Here is a 16685-nt window from a genome sequence, read left to right on the forward strand (position 1 = left end):
TGCCAATTATGATATTCTGTTACTTCAGTACATTGTCTTTCAGAGCTGTCAACCTGTGGCAATTCTTTAGTGTGATAAAATTAGAAGTCAGGGTCCAGAGACTGCAGGCTCTTGGTCATGTCCAGGGCGAAGGTTTTTTTAGTTGTTTGTTTAAGTCCAAAATGGAAATCTCTAAAAAAGGAAAATAATAAATAAATCGAGCGAGTGCAAGTTTAACTAATTAATACGGTTAATGTTAAACCATACAAGTCGGTCATCGGTAGCACCCGCGAGTGATTGTTGGTATTAAACCAAGGGTAAGTTCAATATGCTTTAGTATTATTATTAATAGGTAACGAATTCAGAGACCTGCATAATCAGCATATAATTCCATTCAGCTCTAAAATATTTTTATTTATAGAAAAAGCGTGAGATTATAGTAACGTTGCGTGAGAGCGTAATGTTTGTTAGAAATGCGTGAGACTCACGCCAAATGCGTGAGAGTTGACAGGTATGGTCTTTATTTGTAGTACTAATAAAACAAAATTAAACATACTTTGTTTCTCATTTTTATCTTTTCCAAAAATGTTATCAAATTATTATTGAGAGATATTAAACTTTTAAATGCCCCCAATGACAACCTTTTTTCACTGTATTAAATTCTATAAAATCAAACATACATACATGGTATGGGTTGTCCCCCGATAGTGAGTTGCCCCCCCCCCCCCCCCCCCCCAGTGGTTGATCATCACTTCAGTGATGCATTCACCTTAGTGTGACACCCAGTAGACGATACATGTTCCGTGCTAGGGTGTCGTTAGACAGTCATTCACCTCAGTGTGACACCCAGTAGACGATGCATGTTTCGTGCTGGGGTGTCGTTAGACAGTCATTCACCTTAGTGTGACACAGTAGACGATGCATGTTTCGTGCTGTGGTGTTGTTAAACAGTCATTCACCTAAGTGTGACACCCAGTAGACGATGCATGTTTCATGCTGTGGTGTTGTTAAACAGTCATTCATCTTAGTGTGACACCCAGTAGACGATGCATGTTCCGTGCTGGGGTGTTGTTACACAGTCATTCACCTTAGTGTGACACAGTAGACGATGATGTTAGACATCATTCACCTTAGTGTGACACAGTAGACGATGCATGTTTCGTGCTGTGGTGTTGTTGTAAGTGTGACACCCAGTAGACGATGCATGTTTCATGCTGTGGTGTTGTTAAACAGTCATTCATCTTAGTGTGACACCCAGTAGACGATGCATGTTCCGTGCTGGGGTGTTGTTACACAGTCATTCACCTTAGTGTGACACAGTAGACGATGCATGTTTCGTGCTGGGGTGTTGTTAAACAGTCATTCACATTAGTGTGACACCCAGTAGACGATGCATGTTCCGTGCTGGGGTGTTGTTAAACAGTCATTCACCTTAGTGTGACACCCAGTAGACGATGCATGTTTCATGCTGGGGTGTCGTTAGACAGTCATTCACCTCAGTGCGACACCCAGTAGACGATGCATGTTTCGTGCTGGGGTGTTGTTAGACAGTCATTCACACAGTAGACGATGCATGTTTCGTGCTGGGGTGTTGTTAGACAGTCATTCACCTTAGTGTGACACCCAGTAGATGATGCATGTTTCGTGCTGGGGTGTCGTTAAAGAGTCATTCACCTTAGTGTGACACCCAGTAGACGATGCATGTTCCGTGCTGGGGTGTTGTTAGACAGTCATTCACCTTAGTGTCACACCCAGTAGACGATGCATGTTTCGTGCCGGGTTGTCGTTAGACAGTCATTCACCTTAGTGTGACACCCAGTAGACGATGCATGTTCCATGCTGGGGTGTTGTTAGACAGTCATTCATCTTAGTGTGACACCCAGTAGACGATGCATGTTCCGTGCTGGGGTGTTGTTAAACAGTCATTCACTTAGTGTGACACCCAGTAGACGATGCATGTTCCGTGCTGGGGTGTCGTTAGACAGTCATTCACCTTAGTGTGACACCCAGTACACGATGCATGTTTCGTGCTGGGGTGTCGTTAGACAGGCATTCACCTTAGTGTGACACCCAGTAGACGATGCATGTTTCGTGCTGGGGTGTCGTTAGACAGTCATTCACCTTAGTGTGACACCCAGTAGACGATGCATGTTTCGTGCCGGGGTGTCGTTAGACAGTCATTCACCTTAGTGTGACACCCAGAAGACGATGCATGTTTCGTGCCGGGGTGTCGTTAGACAGTCATTCACCTTAGTGTGACACCCAGTAGACGATGCATGTTTCGTAAAGTGGTGTCGTTAGACAGTCATTCACCTTAGTGTGACACCCAGTAGATGATGCATGTTTCGTGCTGGGGTGTCGTTAAAGAGTCATTCACCTTAGTGTCACACCCAGTAGACGATGCATGTTTGGTGCTGGGGTGTCGTTAAAGAGTTATTCACCTTAGTGTCACACCCAGTAGACGATGCATATTTCGTGCTGGGGTGTCGTTAGACAGTCATTCACCCAGTAGACGATGCATGTTTCGTGCTGGGGTGTCGTTAGACAGTCATTCACCTTAGTGTGACACCCAGTAGATGATGCATGTTTCGTGCTGGGGTGTCGTTAAAGAGTCATTCACCTTAGTGTGACACCCAGTAGACGATGCATGTTCCGTGCTGTGGTGTTGTTAGACAGTCATTCACGTTAGTGTGACACCCAGTAGACGATGCATGTTTCGTGCTGGGGTGTTGTTAGACAGTCATTCACCTTAGTGTGACACCCAGTAGACGATGCATGTTTCGTGCTGGGGTGTCGTTAGACAGTCATTCACCCAGTAGACGATGCGTGTTTCGTGCCGGGGTGTCGTTAGACAGTCATTCACCCAGTAGACGATGCATGTTTCGTGCCGGGGTGTCGTTAGATAGTCATTCACCTTAGTGTGACATCCAGTAGACGATGCATGTTTCGTGCTGGGGTGTCGTTAGACAGTCATTCACCTTAGTTTGACACCCAGTAGACGATGCATGTTTCGTGCTGGGGTGTCGTTAGACAGTCATTCACCTTAGTTTGACACCCAGTAGACGATGCATGTTTCGTGCTGGGGTGTCGTTAGACAGTCATTCACCTTAGTGTGACACCCAGTAGACGATGCATGTTTAGTGCTGGGGTGTTGTTAAACAGTCGTTCACCTTAGTGTGACACCCAGTAGACGATGCATGTTTCGTGCTGGGGTGTTGTTAAACAGTCATTCACCTTAGTGTGACACAGTAGACGATGCATGTTTCGTGCTGTGGTGTTGTTAAACAGTCATTCACCTTAGTGTGACACAGTAGACGATGCATGTTTCGTGCTGTGGTGTCGTTGAAGAGTCATTCACCTTAGTGTGACACAGTAGACGATGCATGGTTCGTGCTGTGGTGTTGTTAAACAGTCATTCACCTCAGTGTGACACAGTAGACGATGTATGTTTCGTGCTGTGGTGTCGTTGAAGAGTCATTCACCTTAGTGTGACACAGTAGATAATGCATGTTTCGTGCTGTGGTGTCGTTGAAGAGTCATTCACCTTGGTGTGACACAGTAGACAGTGCATGTTTCGTGCTGGGGTGTTGTTAAACAGTCATTCACCTTTGTTTGACAGAGTAGACGATGCATGTTTCGTGCTGGGGTGTTGTTAAACAGTCATTCACCTTAGATTGACATAGTAGACGATGCATGTTTCGTGCTGTGGTGTTGTGAAACAGTCATTCACCTTAGTTTGACACAGTAGACGATGCATGTTTCGTGCTGGGGTGTCGTTAGACAGTCATTCACCTTAGTTTGACACAGTAGACAATGCATGTTTCGTGCTGGGGTGTCGTTAAACAGTCATTCATCTTAGTTTGACACAGTAGACGATGCATGTTTCGTGCTGGGGTGTCGTTAAACAGTCATTCATCTTAGTGTGACACAGTAGACAATGCATGTTTCGTGCTGTGGTGTTGTTAGACTGTCATTCGTTCCAAAGTATATATGGAGAAGTAAACAACTCGCGTACTATTAATCTGCCCGACTAACCTGAATAAAGAGTCATTCTGAGGTATAGACCTTTTACCTTTGGACGATTTCAGATACGAGTTCAGGAAGCCGAGCGCTTGCGGACAATTTGACTGGTACTATCATCTTCATATTTCGGAGCAAAAACCAGTCGCTCGCTCTCCTGAACATTCTTATGAATTTTCCCTACTTACAATCCAACTTGGTCTTTTTATTTTGGAGTTGAAGGGGGGTAACTCTCGATACAACTAAACCATACAGACGGCCACAGACCACAATTAATTACGCTAAATAGCGTTAGTGGCTATAACATTTTTATTAATATCAGCAGGCCCATGGATTTTTGTATGTACCTTTGCCTGCATGGGGGAAACATACCCTGAAAAGGACAACCCATGTTGTCCAGCTCTTTCTCACAGAATATTGGTTTAAACAAAAACACCCACTAAACCTGGCCGGAGTACACCCATTTTACACAGAAAGCATTACTTTTGCATGGGCCGGAATGACCACAAACAAGTCTTCAATGTCAACAAATTACACATGTTTACAAACTACATGCTCTCCCCTGTCAACTTCAGTAAAATAGTTGCCACTTCAAAGCTGTTTGCCATGAAATGATCACAGTCAAACAGCATGCGCCAACCAAATTTCCGGATTTCCTGACAGCCAAATGGGAAAATAACTGTGGTCTGTGGCCAGCCTATATGGAATCATGGGTCTAGCCTGCAGCTATAAATATACTTCACTTTGATCCGAAATATTCCCCCACGCCAAAAAGTAAAACCGACGATATATTTTAAAGTTTTAGTCCAACCTGGGTTTTTTCCCCTACAACGTAATATATTTTCTTGACCAACATCACATGACTCTTAGACACAGTGTGGGTGCCCCCATATAAAATACTGACTACGCCAGTGTCTCAGTCCTGTCAGAGGTTGTGCCCACGACAGGCGTGCTTGAACAGTTCTCTGATGGAAGCACACCCACGCCCACAGTGTCTCAGTCCCTGCGTGGACTCCAAATCGATAGGAGGACTGCCACTATGTGGTGCGTGTCAGCACTGCTTTACTCTTGTCCTAGACGGAGGAGCTGGCATAAGTCGACATCTGTGTCCACGACAGGCGTGCTTGAACAGTTCTCTGATGGAAGCACACCCACGCCCACAGTGTCTCAGTCCCTGCGTGGACTCCAAATCGATAGGAGGACTGCCACTCTGGTGCGTGTCAGCACTGCTTTACTCCTGTCCTTGACGGAGGAGCTGGCATAAGTCGACATCTGTGTCCACGACAGGCGTGCTTGAACAGTTCTCTGATGGAAGCACACCCACGCCCACAGTGTCTCAGTCCCTGCGTGGACTCCAAATCGATAGGAGGACTGCCACTATGTGGTGCGTGTCAGCACTGCTTTACTCTTGTCCTAGACGGAGGAGCCGGCACAAGTCGACACCTGTGTCCACGACAGGCGTGCGATATAACAGCTTGCTCTGAATGTGCACGTTAAGCCCTATGACCTGACCTGACTTTCTACTGATCTCTTTAACCCATGCATAGCTATTAATTCAGTTTATTGTTGTTGTTTACTTATACCACTAGCCCGTTTCCTTTTGAATTCCATCTTATTTTTGTCTATTTCTGAAACTGCCACTCCCCTCCCCCGTCCTGAAGAAAATCCTCAAATTCGGCCAAAAACAATAGAGCAATTCGAGCAAAATGAGCTGGCCTGAAAATGTTTCACCAAGTATTTTCATTATTCTACCCAAAACATTAGTTATAACCCATGTAAAAATGCATGGCGATTCTTTTGCAACACTATATAGCTATTCGGCAGTAATGCTAATATGAATAAACGTTGTAATCCAGATTCGTGCACTGTTGTTTTAATTCGGGTTAACATCAGCCTCCACCCCCCACCTCCCTCAACAAAAATGGGAGCCCGTACGCCTATGTGTCTGAACTGAACATTTATTTCTCTCAGGCCGTAATCCACGGCATATGAGGAACAATATATAATACAACAATTCACACTTTTTAACAAGATGACAGAGTAAAACTATTCACATAAGTATATCTACATAAAACGAACATGGGAATATAATTATAAATAATTGGTTTGGGTTTGCATACACAATAATAATACAATAAAGCTATGAGCCGGAGGGCTTGAAAGTATTCATAATATGTTTACAAAATATTGCAAGTTTTCGGAGGACACCAGTTTTTTTACAATTAAATAATTCGTGAAATTTATATGTGTTTGGTTTGGATCGATAATATTTCGGTATATATTGAAGTCTGAATTGGTTGAAATATGGGCATGTAAAAATATAATGGAATTCATCTCCGATGTCGTTAGTGTTGCATAAAAAACACAATCTATCATGTAATGGTTTACGTATCCATCTACCTGTCTCTATTGGAAGATTGTGGTTTGATACTCTAAAACGTAACAATGGGCACCAATGTTTTTTTTCTAATAAATTTAAATAATTTTCGAATGCTATACTGCTTTTAAATATTTTGTAACAAGATGCTTTCGATGAAGTGTCAATATGACTGTACCATGTTTGCAAAAATTGATCTATGAGTTTTGTTGAAATAAACATTTTCAACAATGAAGCACTATTAATACGCTCACAATGTGACCACCATATGTATGTGCAACCAATATTATCTAAAATTGATTTTATAAAAGCTATCCATTTGTGATCATAAAAATGTGTATTATAATCATTCAATAACATTCTGTACACTAATAATGATAGCTTGGACTGCTTCCCAGTAATCATCCTAAACCAAAATCCTATCATTCTTATTTTTACTGTTATATCTACCGGGAAGCATCCAAGTTCTCCATACAACATATATAATGGGGTGGATTTTCTAACAGGCAATAATAACTTTAAATATTTGCTATACAATTTTTCTATGCAGGACAGACTTTCAAAACCCCAAATTTCACATCCGTATAAAGCAATAGGTAAAACCATACAATCGAATAATTTAAGTTGGCATTGAATGGAAAGATGGCAACGTTTTCCTTGTCTAAGTGTAAAATACATAGCTTTTTGAGCTTGATCATATTGATGTTTTCGAGCATTAGTGAATTTATTGGATTTATGAAATATAATTCCAAGATATTTGTATATTTCTACATTATCTAGATTTGTGTTTCCTAAATGGAACCTTTTGGAATAATCTTTTTTATTACCACTGAAAATTAGCACTTTAGTTTTTTTACAATTTACATTTAGTTTCCATTTTGTACAATAAGAGTCGAAAATATTTAATAAATTCTGCATGTCGTCATAATTTTCGGCAAAGAGCGCTGTGTCATCAGCATATAGTAACACAAAAAGAACAATATTTGTATACAAAGTGGAATCTGTGAATAAGTTATCTATGCGGATGCCATTACAATCATTAGTTTTAAACGTATCCTCTAAATCATTGAGAAACATGGAGAATAATAGGGGCGATAAATTTTCTCCCTGTCTAACACCCATGGAACATTGAAAATAATCCGACATTGTGTTATGTGCACTAATGCATGACTTAATGTTCTGATACATGCTATATATTACTTTAAAACATTTACCATTAATACCATTTTGTATTAGTTTTCCCCAAAGTCCTGTTCTCCATACTGAGTCGAATGCCTTGCTAAAATCTATAAAAGTACAATACAGTTTTTTCTTCCGTGCTTTTAGCAATTCGATGAGTCCATATAATGTAAAAATATGATCGTTCGTCGAGTACTCCTTCCTGAATCCGGCTTGAACTTCACATAACAAATCATTAGTTTCTAAATATAATTTCAGTCTATTATTTAAAACAGCTGTAAACAGTTTCCCGAGACAACTAAGTAAAGTAATAGGTCTATAATTTTCTGGAACAGTTCTATCGCCACATTTATAGATCGGTTTGATTATGCCAACTAGCCACGAATCAGGAAAGATGCCATGTTCAAACACTAAATTAAAGAGCTTAACATACACAGGGACCATACAGCCGATAGTTTGCTTAATATACTCGTTGATTATTTGGTCTATTCCGCAGGCTTTATTGTTTTTTAGATTTTTAACAACGGCGAGTATTTCTTCTTGTAATATTGATTCATTTAGCATGGTAGTGTCCTCAAAATCTATATTAAAACTTGGATCTTTTTCTTCTGTTGTGTTGTCATCACTGCTGTTTATATTTTTAAAGTAATCGTACAGAGTGTCTAAAGGGGGGAGAGTAGGGTCTTGTTTTTCTTTTAACAGTTTCCAAAAGGCGTGGGTATCATGTTGACTAAGTTCTGTGAGTCTTTGTTCTGTCTTCCAATTGTGTTTGTTAACATATTTCCGTATTACATTTCTGTAGCTTTTACTGGCATTCAAAAGTCGTTGCTTATTATCAGGTGTTTTTCGTTGTTTGTATGCTGATCTCGCTTCTGTATACTTTCTTCTTAGTGTTCTGCAATGATTGCCAAACCATGCTTTGTTACGGGTATTTTCACGCTTGTGTCTGGCTCTGACGCGGGCTTGCGTGTAACCGAAAGTGTCGGCTGCGGTGTCAACAAATAGGGTCCCAATACGCTCCACTGCACCATTCAGCTTTTCTTTCGAGAAGTGTTCACACAGTTCATTTAATATTACGTTTATGTCGTTGACTGTTTCTTTGTTTATATTTTCACTATAGTGTTTAGCCTCTTTAGTATTCCATTTCCTTGGGGTGAGTTCATTATTAATGACGGCGTGGTGTTTACCACTAGCTGTATGGATATTCAGTCGCATTGTTAATGGATTGTGAATGTCCGAGAATAGTGGTTCGAATTCGTTGACCTTGAATTTAAGAATTATTTCCAAAACTGTGAATGAGGCTATGGCATAATCTATTACACTCGATCCTTTGCAAGTAGGTTGTCCTATACCCCGATCTTCGCCGACTCTTCCGTTCACTAAATACAAATTACTATTTTTACAAAGATCAATTAGTTTATATCCGTGACCGTTAGGTCTACTGGTATCTTGACTCGCTCTTTGTAATGGAATGCCAATATTTAATAAGTTGTTAGGTTCATTCATAAAATCGGAGATATCAGAAATGAGTGTGTTATTAGTATGTTCACCATCACAACTCACATAATCTACAAGCAAACTCGTTTTAGCATTAAAATCGCCGATCAAAAGAACATTATTTCCACTTAAGAGTTTCTCGTTCACTTCGTCTTGTATTGTGTTAAACGTATCATGGTTAAAATAGGGCGAGCCTACTGGGGGTATATATACAATTCCAATAACAGTGCTTAATACATCTCCCTGTGAAATAGCGTTAGAAAGAGTAAACCATAATACATATTGGGATACAGTTTTATGAATATGTACTTGATCTGTGAGCTTATTTTTAATTGCCAGGCATATGCCCCCTGATCTTACATTGGATTCAATATTTCTATTATTAGTAAAAATTGTATAACCTGGTATTTCTACGTGATCAATATCGTTAAGTTTAGTTTCAACTAAACATATTAAATCATACTGATTGATAAAATCTATAAATTCTGGAATATCCAGTCTGCTGTTGAGACCACACACATTTAAATATACAATATCTACATAGTCACATACGCTTATTCCCTCTGAATAAGAATGTACACGGGGAATATTTACAGTTTCGTATTCACTTGGTGTTGACAAGTCCTGACCGGTGTCTCTCCTCCGGCGTCCCTATGGTCGATATTCCCTTGGTGAGAAATTACGTGCACGTTTGTTTGGGTTTTCATTCGGAGGACTGTACGGATGCGCATCGTTGGGCCTATCGTGGGGTGCACTATCGGGAAACCAGCGTTTACCGTCAATAAAAAGTTTATCAACGACAAGTGAGGCACGGAGTCCACGACGCTGCGCTTCTTTGTACTTCGGCCATAACTCCTTTCTGCGTTGAACGATCTCGTAAGGGAATTGTTCGCTTACACCAAAGTTTGTTCCCTTGAGCACTTTTGAGCTTCTTCTGATGTTTTCACGATCTTTATATCGTTCGAATTTTGCTACGATTGGCCGCGGTCTTGTTGGATTAGTACTCTTTCTACCAAGTCTGTGTACACGGTCAAAGTTAATACAGCTTTCTATTTTCATTTTATCTTTCAAAAATGTTTGTAAAATCGCTTCTGTTTCTTCATCGTCTTTTTCCTCAATACCGTTAAAAATAAGATTGTCTCTCATTGATCTGGTTTGAAGGTCTAACACACAGTCATGCAACTCGTTATAATCACCGCGTAAGCTGTTGACTTCATCAAAACCATTACGCACTTCTCTCACCTCAGTTTTTATTTTGTCGACAACATCCGCCATTTTCTTTCTATCTGAACGGGCTTCTTCGAAGCTTTCGTTTACAAAGTTTATAGACTTTTCCATTTCAATAATTTTCTCATTGCTTTCAGATAACTGTGTTTTAAATGCATTAACATTAAGTTCAATAGTCTGTAATCGCTTTTCGATTCCTTCAATCTTATCAGTCTTTTGCGAAATTACAATGAGCGTGTTGGAAATTTCAGTCAATTTTTGGAACACTTGGTTCGCCCATGGCGGTATAGATAATTGTTGGGTCAGCTGACCTGGAAAAACTGGCTGAATTTGCAAGGCGGGGTTACCGAATTCAGGCTGTTGAATCATTATCGCATCATATGAGACTTGGGGTGGTTTTGGCGATTGTTGATGACAATTACTCGTTGAGGGATCTATGGCCGCCATCTTGTCAGTTGGGCTAAGTGACTTACCAACCTTCTCCTTCTGTTTTCCATCCTTCTTCTTGTTCGCTGGTTCTCTTTTCGGCATGGAGCATTTCGATCGCATGTAATGAACTCTACAAACCACTTTCTAGCATGTGTTTAGGTTAAAAGAAGACATTATTTTAAACAATATCAGAGCAAATTTCTCTATGTCAACCTCTCCGCCATCTTGTCACGTGACCATAGCCGCCTCTATCTTCCATTCCACTACTCATCACTACTCATCTTGTTAACCAGACATTTGGGGTGGGGTGGGATGGGGGTGGAGGGGTGGAGGGTGGTGGTGGTATGTAGCCCAGTGGTCAAGCGTTTGCTTGATGCGCGGTCTGTCTAGATTCGATCACCGTCGGTGGCCCCATCGGGCTATTTCGCATTCCAGCCAGTGCACCACGACTGGCATATCAAACTTTTAGTATCTTGGGGTCATCTGTGCCACACTCATAACCTGTTATATTGGTTAAGTATGTTTTATTTATTTTGCATCTTTGAACTATTCTACAATAATTACGCTCACTTCCCAGGGAAGTGGTAGCAATCTATGCCCACCCACCCACCCCCACCTGACGACGAAAATGTGATTATTTTGTTTGTCCTACTCTATATAAAAATATGGTTTGTGCCCACTCACCCCCAACTAGAGACTGTACGCCATCCACTCTCTAGAGATTATACCCCCCCCCCCTCCCCCCCCACACACACACACACACTAAATATAATTCCTACGGGACAGGGGCGGAATTTAGCTCAGTCGGTTGAGCGCTCGCCTGGGGTGCTTACGTCGTAGAATCGAACCACCTCGGTGGATCCATTAAATGGTTGTGTTTTCCTCCTTCCAACCAGTGCACCACAACTGGTCAAGGTAGTACTAAACCAAGTAACTTCCGGCTGGGTCAAAGTTCGAGGTGCACCCAAGTTTTGATAGAGAAATGAACACCACAATTCTGTGATTGGTGATAAATGTGAGTGTGTTGGTTGTTAAAAAAAGTTTCATCTGGGTAAAAATAAAAATGCAATTTTATTTCATCTAGTACCACTGTGTCAAGTAGCCTTGTGCTTGAAACATGTATGGGGTACCTGTAAACAAAGTACTCGAATTTTGTGCGGAACTAGGGTAGTCATTGATGCTACCCGTTATATCAGAAATGAGCAGCTTGACCCCCATTTTTGTCTGATTCACTTTAAGGGTGAGGGGTGGTAGTATTTATATCCGTGGCGTTTATGTCGATTGATACGATGCAGGTAGGAGTTTTAGTCACATATGTTACTATTGTCGTCTATGGGATTTGATTTAGTAGTATACACCCTCAAAGTCCGTGGTTTGTGCTTTCCTATCTGTGGAAAAGTGCAGATCCCTTGCTGCTAATAAAAAAAATGTAGCGGGTTTCCTCTCATGACTACGATTCATAACTACCAAATGTTTGACATCTAATAGCCGATGATTAATTAAACAATGTGCTCTTCTAGTGGTGTCGTTAAACAAAACAAACAACAATTACCTATATTACCCATATGGGCCGACCTTTTATTGGTTTACAACATTCATTCTCTCGGGACACACAATTCGTAATCCCTCGTAGCTCGTTAGTTATTCTCTAATGCTAGTATCAGACTACCAACTGCCACGACAAAGTTGGCTAACGTTCTGATCTTACGACTGACCAGTTGCTAGTCTGGGCGCTCTTACGACTCGATTCTCGTCGTATACAACTCCTACGACCCATTAGTTGTTAATCTGAACGAACCCGTCGTAAATCGGGAGTTGACAGAAATTACAACGCAACCGTCGAGTTGGCCAACTTCGTCGTAACAGTTGATAGTCTGAGCCTAGCATTAGTGAACAATATTATAGGTCAATATCACAGACAAAGATAGCCTCGTTTTACGATGGAGTTAAACTTGATGTCATATATGACATAATAGGTCTTGGTAAGCAAGAACGCTTTTGTTAAGCTGTCATCAATCCAGCTTGCACCAATCAAATTCAAGGGTATGTTTTCCCAAATACTCGGCAAGGTGCCAGTTGCGCCATCGTGCGTTTCGGTTAGCTCCCATTGACCATCAGGCGACCGAATGACCTTGAAGATCTTGGACCCGCCGAAAGCCCAGATTCCGTTCCGCTGCTTGGTGGAGATAATAGCGCCGACCTGTTCTCCGAACAGATCCTTCACAGACTTCGGCCACTCCCCCTCGCAGGACGCCGAGGGTGCGGTGATCGCAGAAGTACTAACTGTGCAAAACAGCTTGGAGTCTAGAAAACACAAATGTATATCGCTATGGGTGTTAGAAACATTTTGATTTGCTTGGAGTCTGAAAAATACAAATGTATATCGCTATGGGTGTTAGGAACATTTTGATTTGCTTGGAGTCTAAAAAACACAAATGTATATCGCTATGGGTGTTAGAAACATTTTGATTTGCATGGAGTCTGAAAAACAGAAATGTAAATCGCTATGGGTATTAGGAACATTTTGATTAGATTTGCATGGAGTCTGAAAAATAGAAAAGTAAATCGCTATGGGCATTATGAATTTTTTTTTTTGCGTGGAGTCTGAAACAGAAATGTAAATCGCTATGGGTATTAGGAACATTTTAATTTGCATGGAGTCTGAAAAACAGAAATGTAAATCGCTATGGGTATTAGAATCAATTTGATTTGCATGGAGTCTGAAAAACAGAAATGTAAATCGCCATGGGTATTATGAAAATTTTGATTTGCGTAACGTGGAGTCTGAAAAACACAAATTTATATGACTATGGATAGGCGTATTATGCACATTTTGTTTTTTATTTGCGATATGAGTGTCCTGTTTACAGTCGCGGATCCAGAGGGGGTGGCATATGTCGAGGGGTCTGAAACCCCCTGCTCACAACGAAAAAAAGAGTTTCACTTATTTTAAAGTGCGTTCGCCGCTAATATACAACTTCCATTTCGGTAGTTACACGGAGATCCCATTGCAACAACAACAACAAAAAAAGGCGCGGGACGTAGCTCAGTGGTACAGCGCTCGCCTGATGCGCAATCGATCTAGGGTCGATTCCCGTCGGTGGGCCCATTGGGCTATTTCTCGTTCCAGCCAATGCTCCACAATTGGTGTACCAAAGGCCATGGTATGTACCATCCTGTCTGTGACATGGTGCATATAAAAGATCGCTTGCTGCTAATCAAAAAGAGTAGCCCGTGTAGTGGCGATAGCGGGTTTCCCCTCTCAATACCTGTGTGGTCTTTAATCATATGTCCGACGCCACACAACAGTAAATAAAATGTGTTGAGTGCATCGTTAAATAAAACATTTCCTTCCTTTCCCTTGCAAAAAATACTGGATCCGCGCCTGATATAATTGTGTAGGCTATTATTATTTAGAGTAGTATCAAGCGAAATACGTCTAACAAAATAAAGAGATTGCACGATACAAGTTTGCAGTTTGTTATGCCAAGCTGCTTAGCATGAAGTAGGCCTAAGTCTAACATATAGATAATAACTTCCAATCAGCCATTCTCGCACAAGACAGTCATTTCGTGTAATATAGCCTTTAGCCACATATGTTACGATTCAAGGCTCGAACTTAAGAAGAATTTGTCTCCCATCGCAATTTAAAAACAAAATTGCCGTGGGTTTAAAGGCTGCCCATGGCAATTGGAAAAACGAGAAGACTTTTGCAGCAAATAATAAAACTGAAAGGTTATTTTGCTGTCTGTAGACATATTTTAAATGTATTAATGTTATATACTGGCAACTAATGTACACAAGGGGTTAACAGCTTTCCATCATTGAGGAGCTTTACCGACGGCAATGTTTTACCGTCGATGATGCTCCTGACCTACGGCAGTTTATATGCCGTCGTTAGGTTCGAGCCCTGACTATCGTCGTCTACGGAATTTGATTTGGTGGCACTCGACTATTATTGTTCAAGGCACTCGTATCGTGTACCGTCGCCTTTAGCCACCCATGTAACTATTGTCGTCTACGGAATTTGATTCGGTGATGAACACCCTGGAATTTTACCTGATATCACGAGTTTAACACCAGACAGCGTGGTGAATACCTTTACCTGATATCACGAGTTTAACATCAGACAGCGTGGTGAATACCTTTACCTGATATCACGAGTTTAACATCAGACAGCGTGGTGAACACCTTTACCTGATATCATGAGTTTAACATCAGACAGCGTGGTGAATACCTTTACCTGATATCATGAGTTTAACATCAGACAGCGTGGTGAACACCTTTACCTGATATCACGAGTTTAACATCAGACAGCGTGGCGAAAACCTTTACCTGATATCACGAGTTTAACACCAGACAGCGTGGCGAAAACCTTTACCTGATAGCATGAGTTTAACGGTCTGAGTGTCGCTGAATCTGACGACGGCTACACCAGACAGCGTTGTGAACACCCCACCAGTAATGTTGGCCGTCGAACCCCAGAAAGTAACCGAGCGCACGTCTAGGTCGCCGGAGAACGCCACCGTGTACATGCTGGCGCCACCGTCAGCCACAACCCACAGCTCGGTGGCGTTCTTGGTCTGGACCGACCCAGTCACCTGTAGGGGTAGCTGGCATGTCTGGAAGGAAAACAAACCCATTAAGAAATATTATTAATGACGCACGCAGGGGCGGGACGTAGCCCAGAGGTCAAGCGCTCAACTGTGAGTCCTCTAAGCTATTTCTCGTTCCATCCAGAGCACCACAACTGGCATATCAAACGGCGTGGTATGTGCTATCCTGTCTATTGAATGGTGCATATAAAAGATCCCTCATCTCCTACCATTTCCTGTCCTGGGCTGAATAACCAGCGAGAGCCCACATCTGCGCCCATGAAAGTCGTGAGCTGCAACAGCTTGTTTTGAATGTGTACCTTAAACCCTATGTTATGTTATGTCATGTCATGTCATTTTTATGTTATGTTATGTCATGTTATGTCATGTCATGTCATTTTTATGTTATGTTTGACATCCAATAGCCGATGATTAATAAAACCGTATCTAGTGGTGTCGTTAAACAAAACAAACAAACGAACAAACAAACTCTGTCCGGGACAGATTACCCAGATAGCTGAGGTGTTTTCCCAGGACAGCGTATTCGAATCTTAATTGGATATAAGTACAAAAATAAGTTGCAATTAATGAATGTTTAACTCAACAGGCGTGTACGAACCGGGAAGGGGTCGGGGGCGAAGGGGTATTTGCCACCCCTCACTCGAGGAAGTGCTCCCACACCCTACTGTGTCCCCTCCATTAGAGATAGCGGCCCACACTCCAATGTAGTTCCTTTGGGCCTCCCCCCACTAAACACTAACACTAAAATCCAATAGAATAGATCTAAGGACTAAATACAATGGATCTAAGGACTAAATACAATGAATCTATGGTCTAAATACAATGGATCTATGGACTAAATGCAATGTATCCATGAAATAAATACAATTGATCTATGAACTAAATACAATGAATCTCTTGACTAACTACAATGGATATGTGGTCTAAATACAATGGATCTATGGACTAAATACAATGAATCTATGGTCTAAATATAATAAATTTATGGTCTAAATACAATGGATATATGGTCTAAACACAATGGATCTATGGTCTAAATACAATGGATCTATGGACTAAATACAATGGATCTATGGACTAAATACAGTGAATCTATGGTCTAAATACAATGGATCTATGGTCTAAATACAATGAATCTATGGACTAAATACAGTGGATCTATGGTCTAAATACAATGGATCTATGGTCTAATTACAATGAATCTATGGACTAAATACAATGGATCTATGGTCTAAATACAATGAATCTATTGACTAAATACAATTGATCTATTAACTAAATACAATGGATATGTGGTCTAAATACAATGGATCTATGAACTAAATACAATGGATATGTGGTCTAAAATACAATGGATCTAT

The 16685-nt window shown here is 41.1% G+C and overlaps 1 protein-coding gene across 1 annotated transcript; it reads right to left on the bottom strand.

Annotated features, from left to right (window-relative positions):
• Positions 1 to 12261: 12261 nt before the first annotated feature.
• LOC121385638 lies at positions 12262 to 15389 on the bottom strand. Its single transcript, XM_041516394.1, has 2 exons — positions 15090 to 15389; positions 12262 to 13012 (listed from the first exon to the last, which is right to left on the bottom strand). The coding sequence occupies exons 1-2, from the start codon at positions 15349 to 15351 to the stop codon at positions 12621 to 12623; spliced, it is 654 nt and encodes a 217-aa protein (XP_041372328.1). The 5' UTR covers positions 15352 to 15389; the 3' UTR covers positions 12262 to 12620.
• Positions 15390 to 16685: the final 1296 nt, after the last annotated feature.

This window comes from Gigantopelta aegis, chromosome 11 (genome assembly GCF_016097555.1).
Source record: "Gigantopelta aegis isolate Gae_Host chromosome 11, Gae_host_genome, whole genome shotgun sequence".
Lineage (NCBI taxonomy): Eukaryota > Metazoa > Mollusca > Gastropoda > Neomphalida > Peltospiridae > Gigantopelta > Gigantopelta aegis.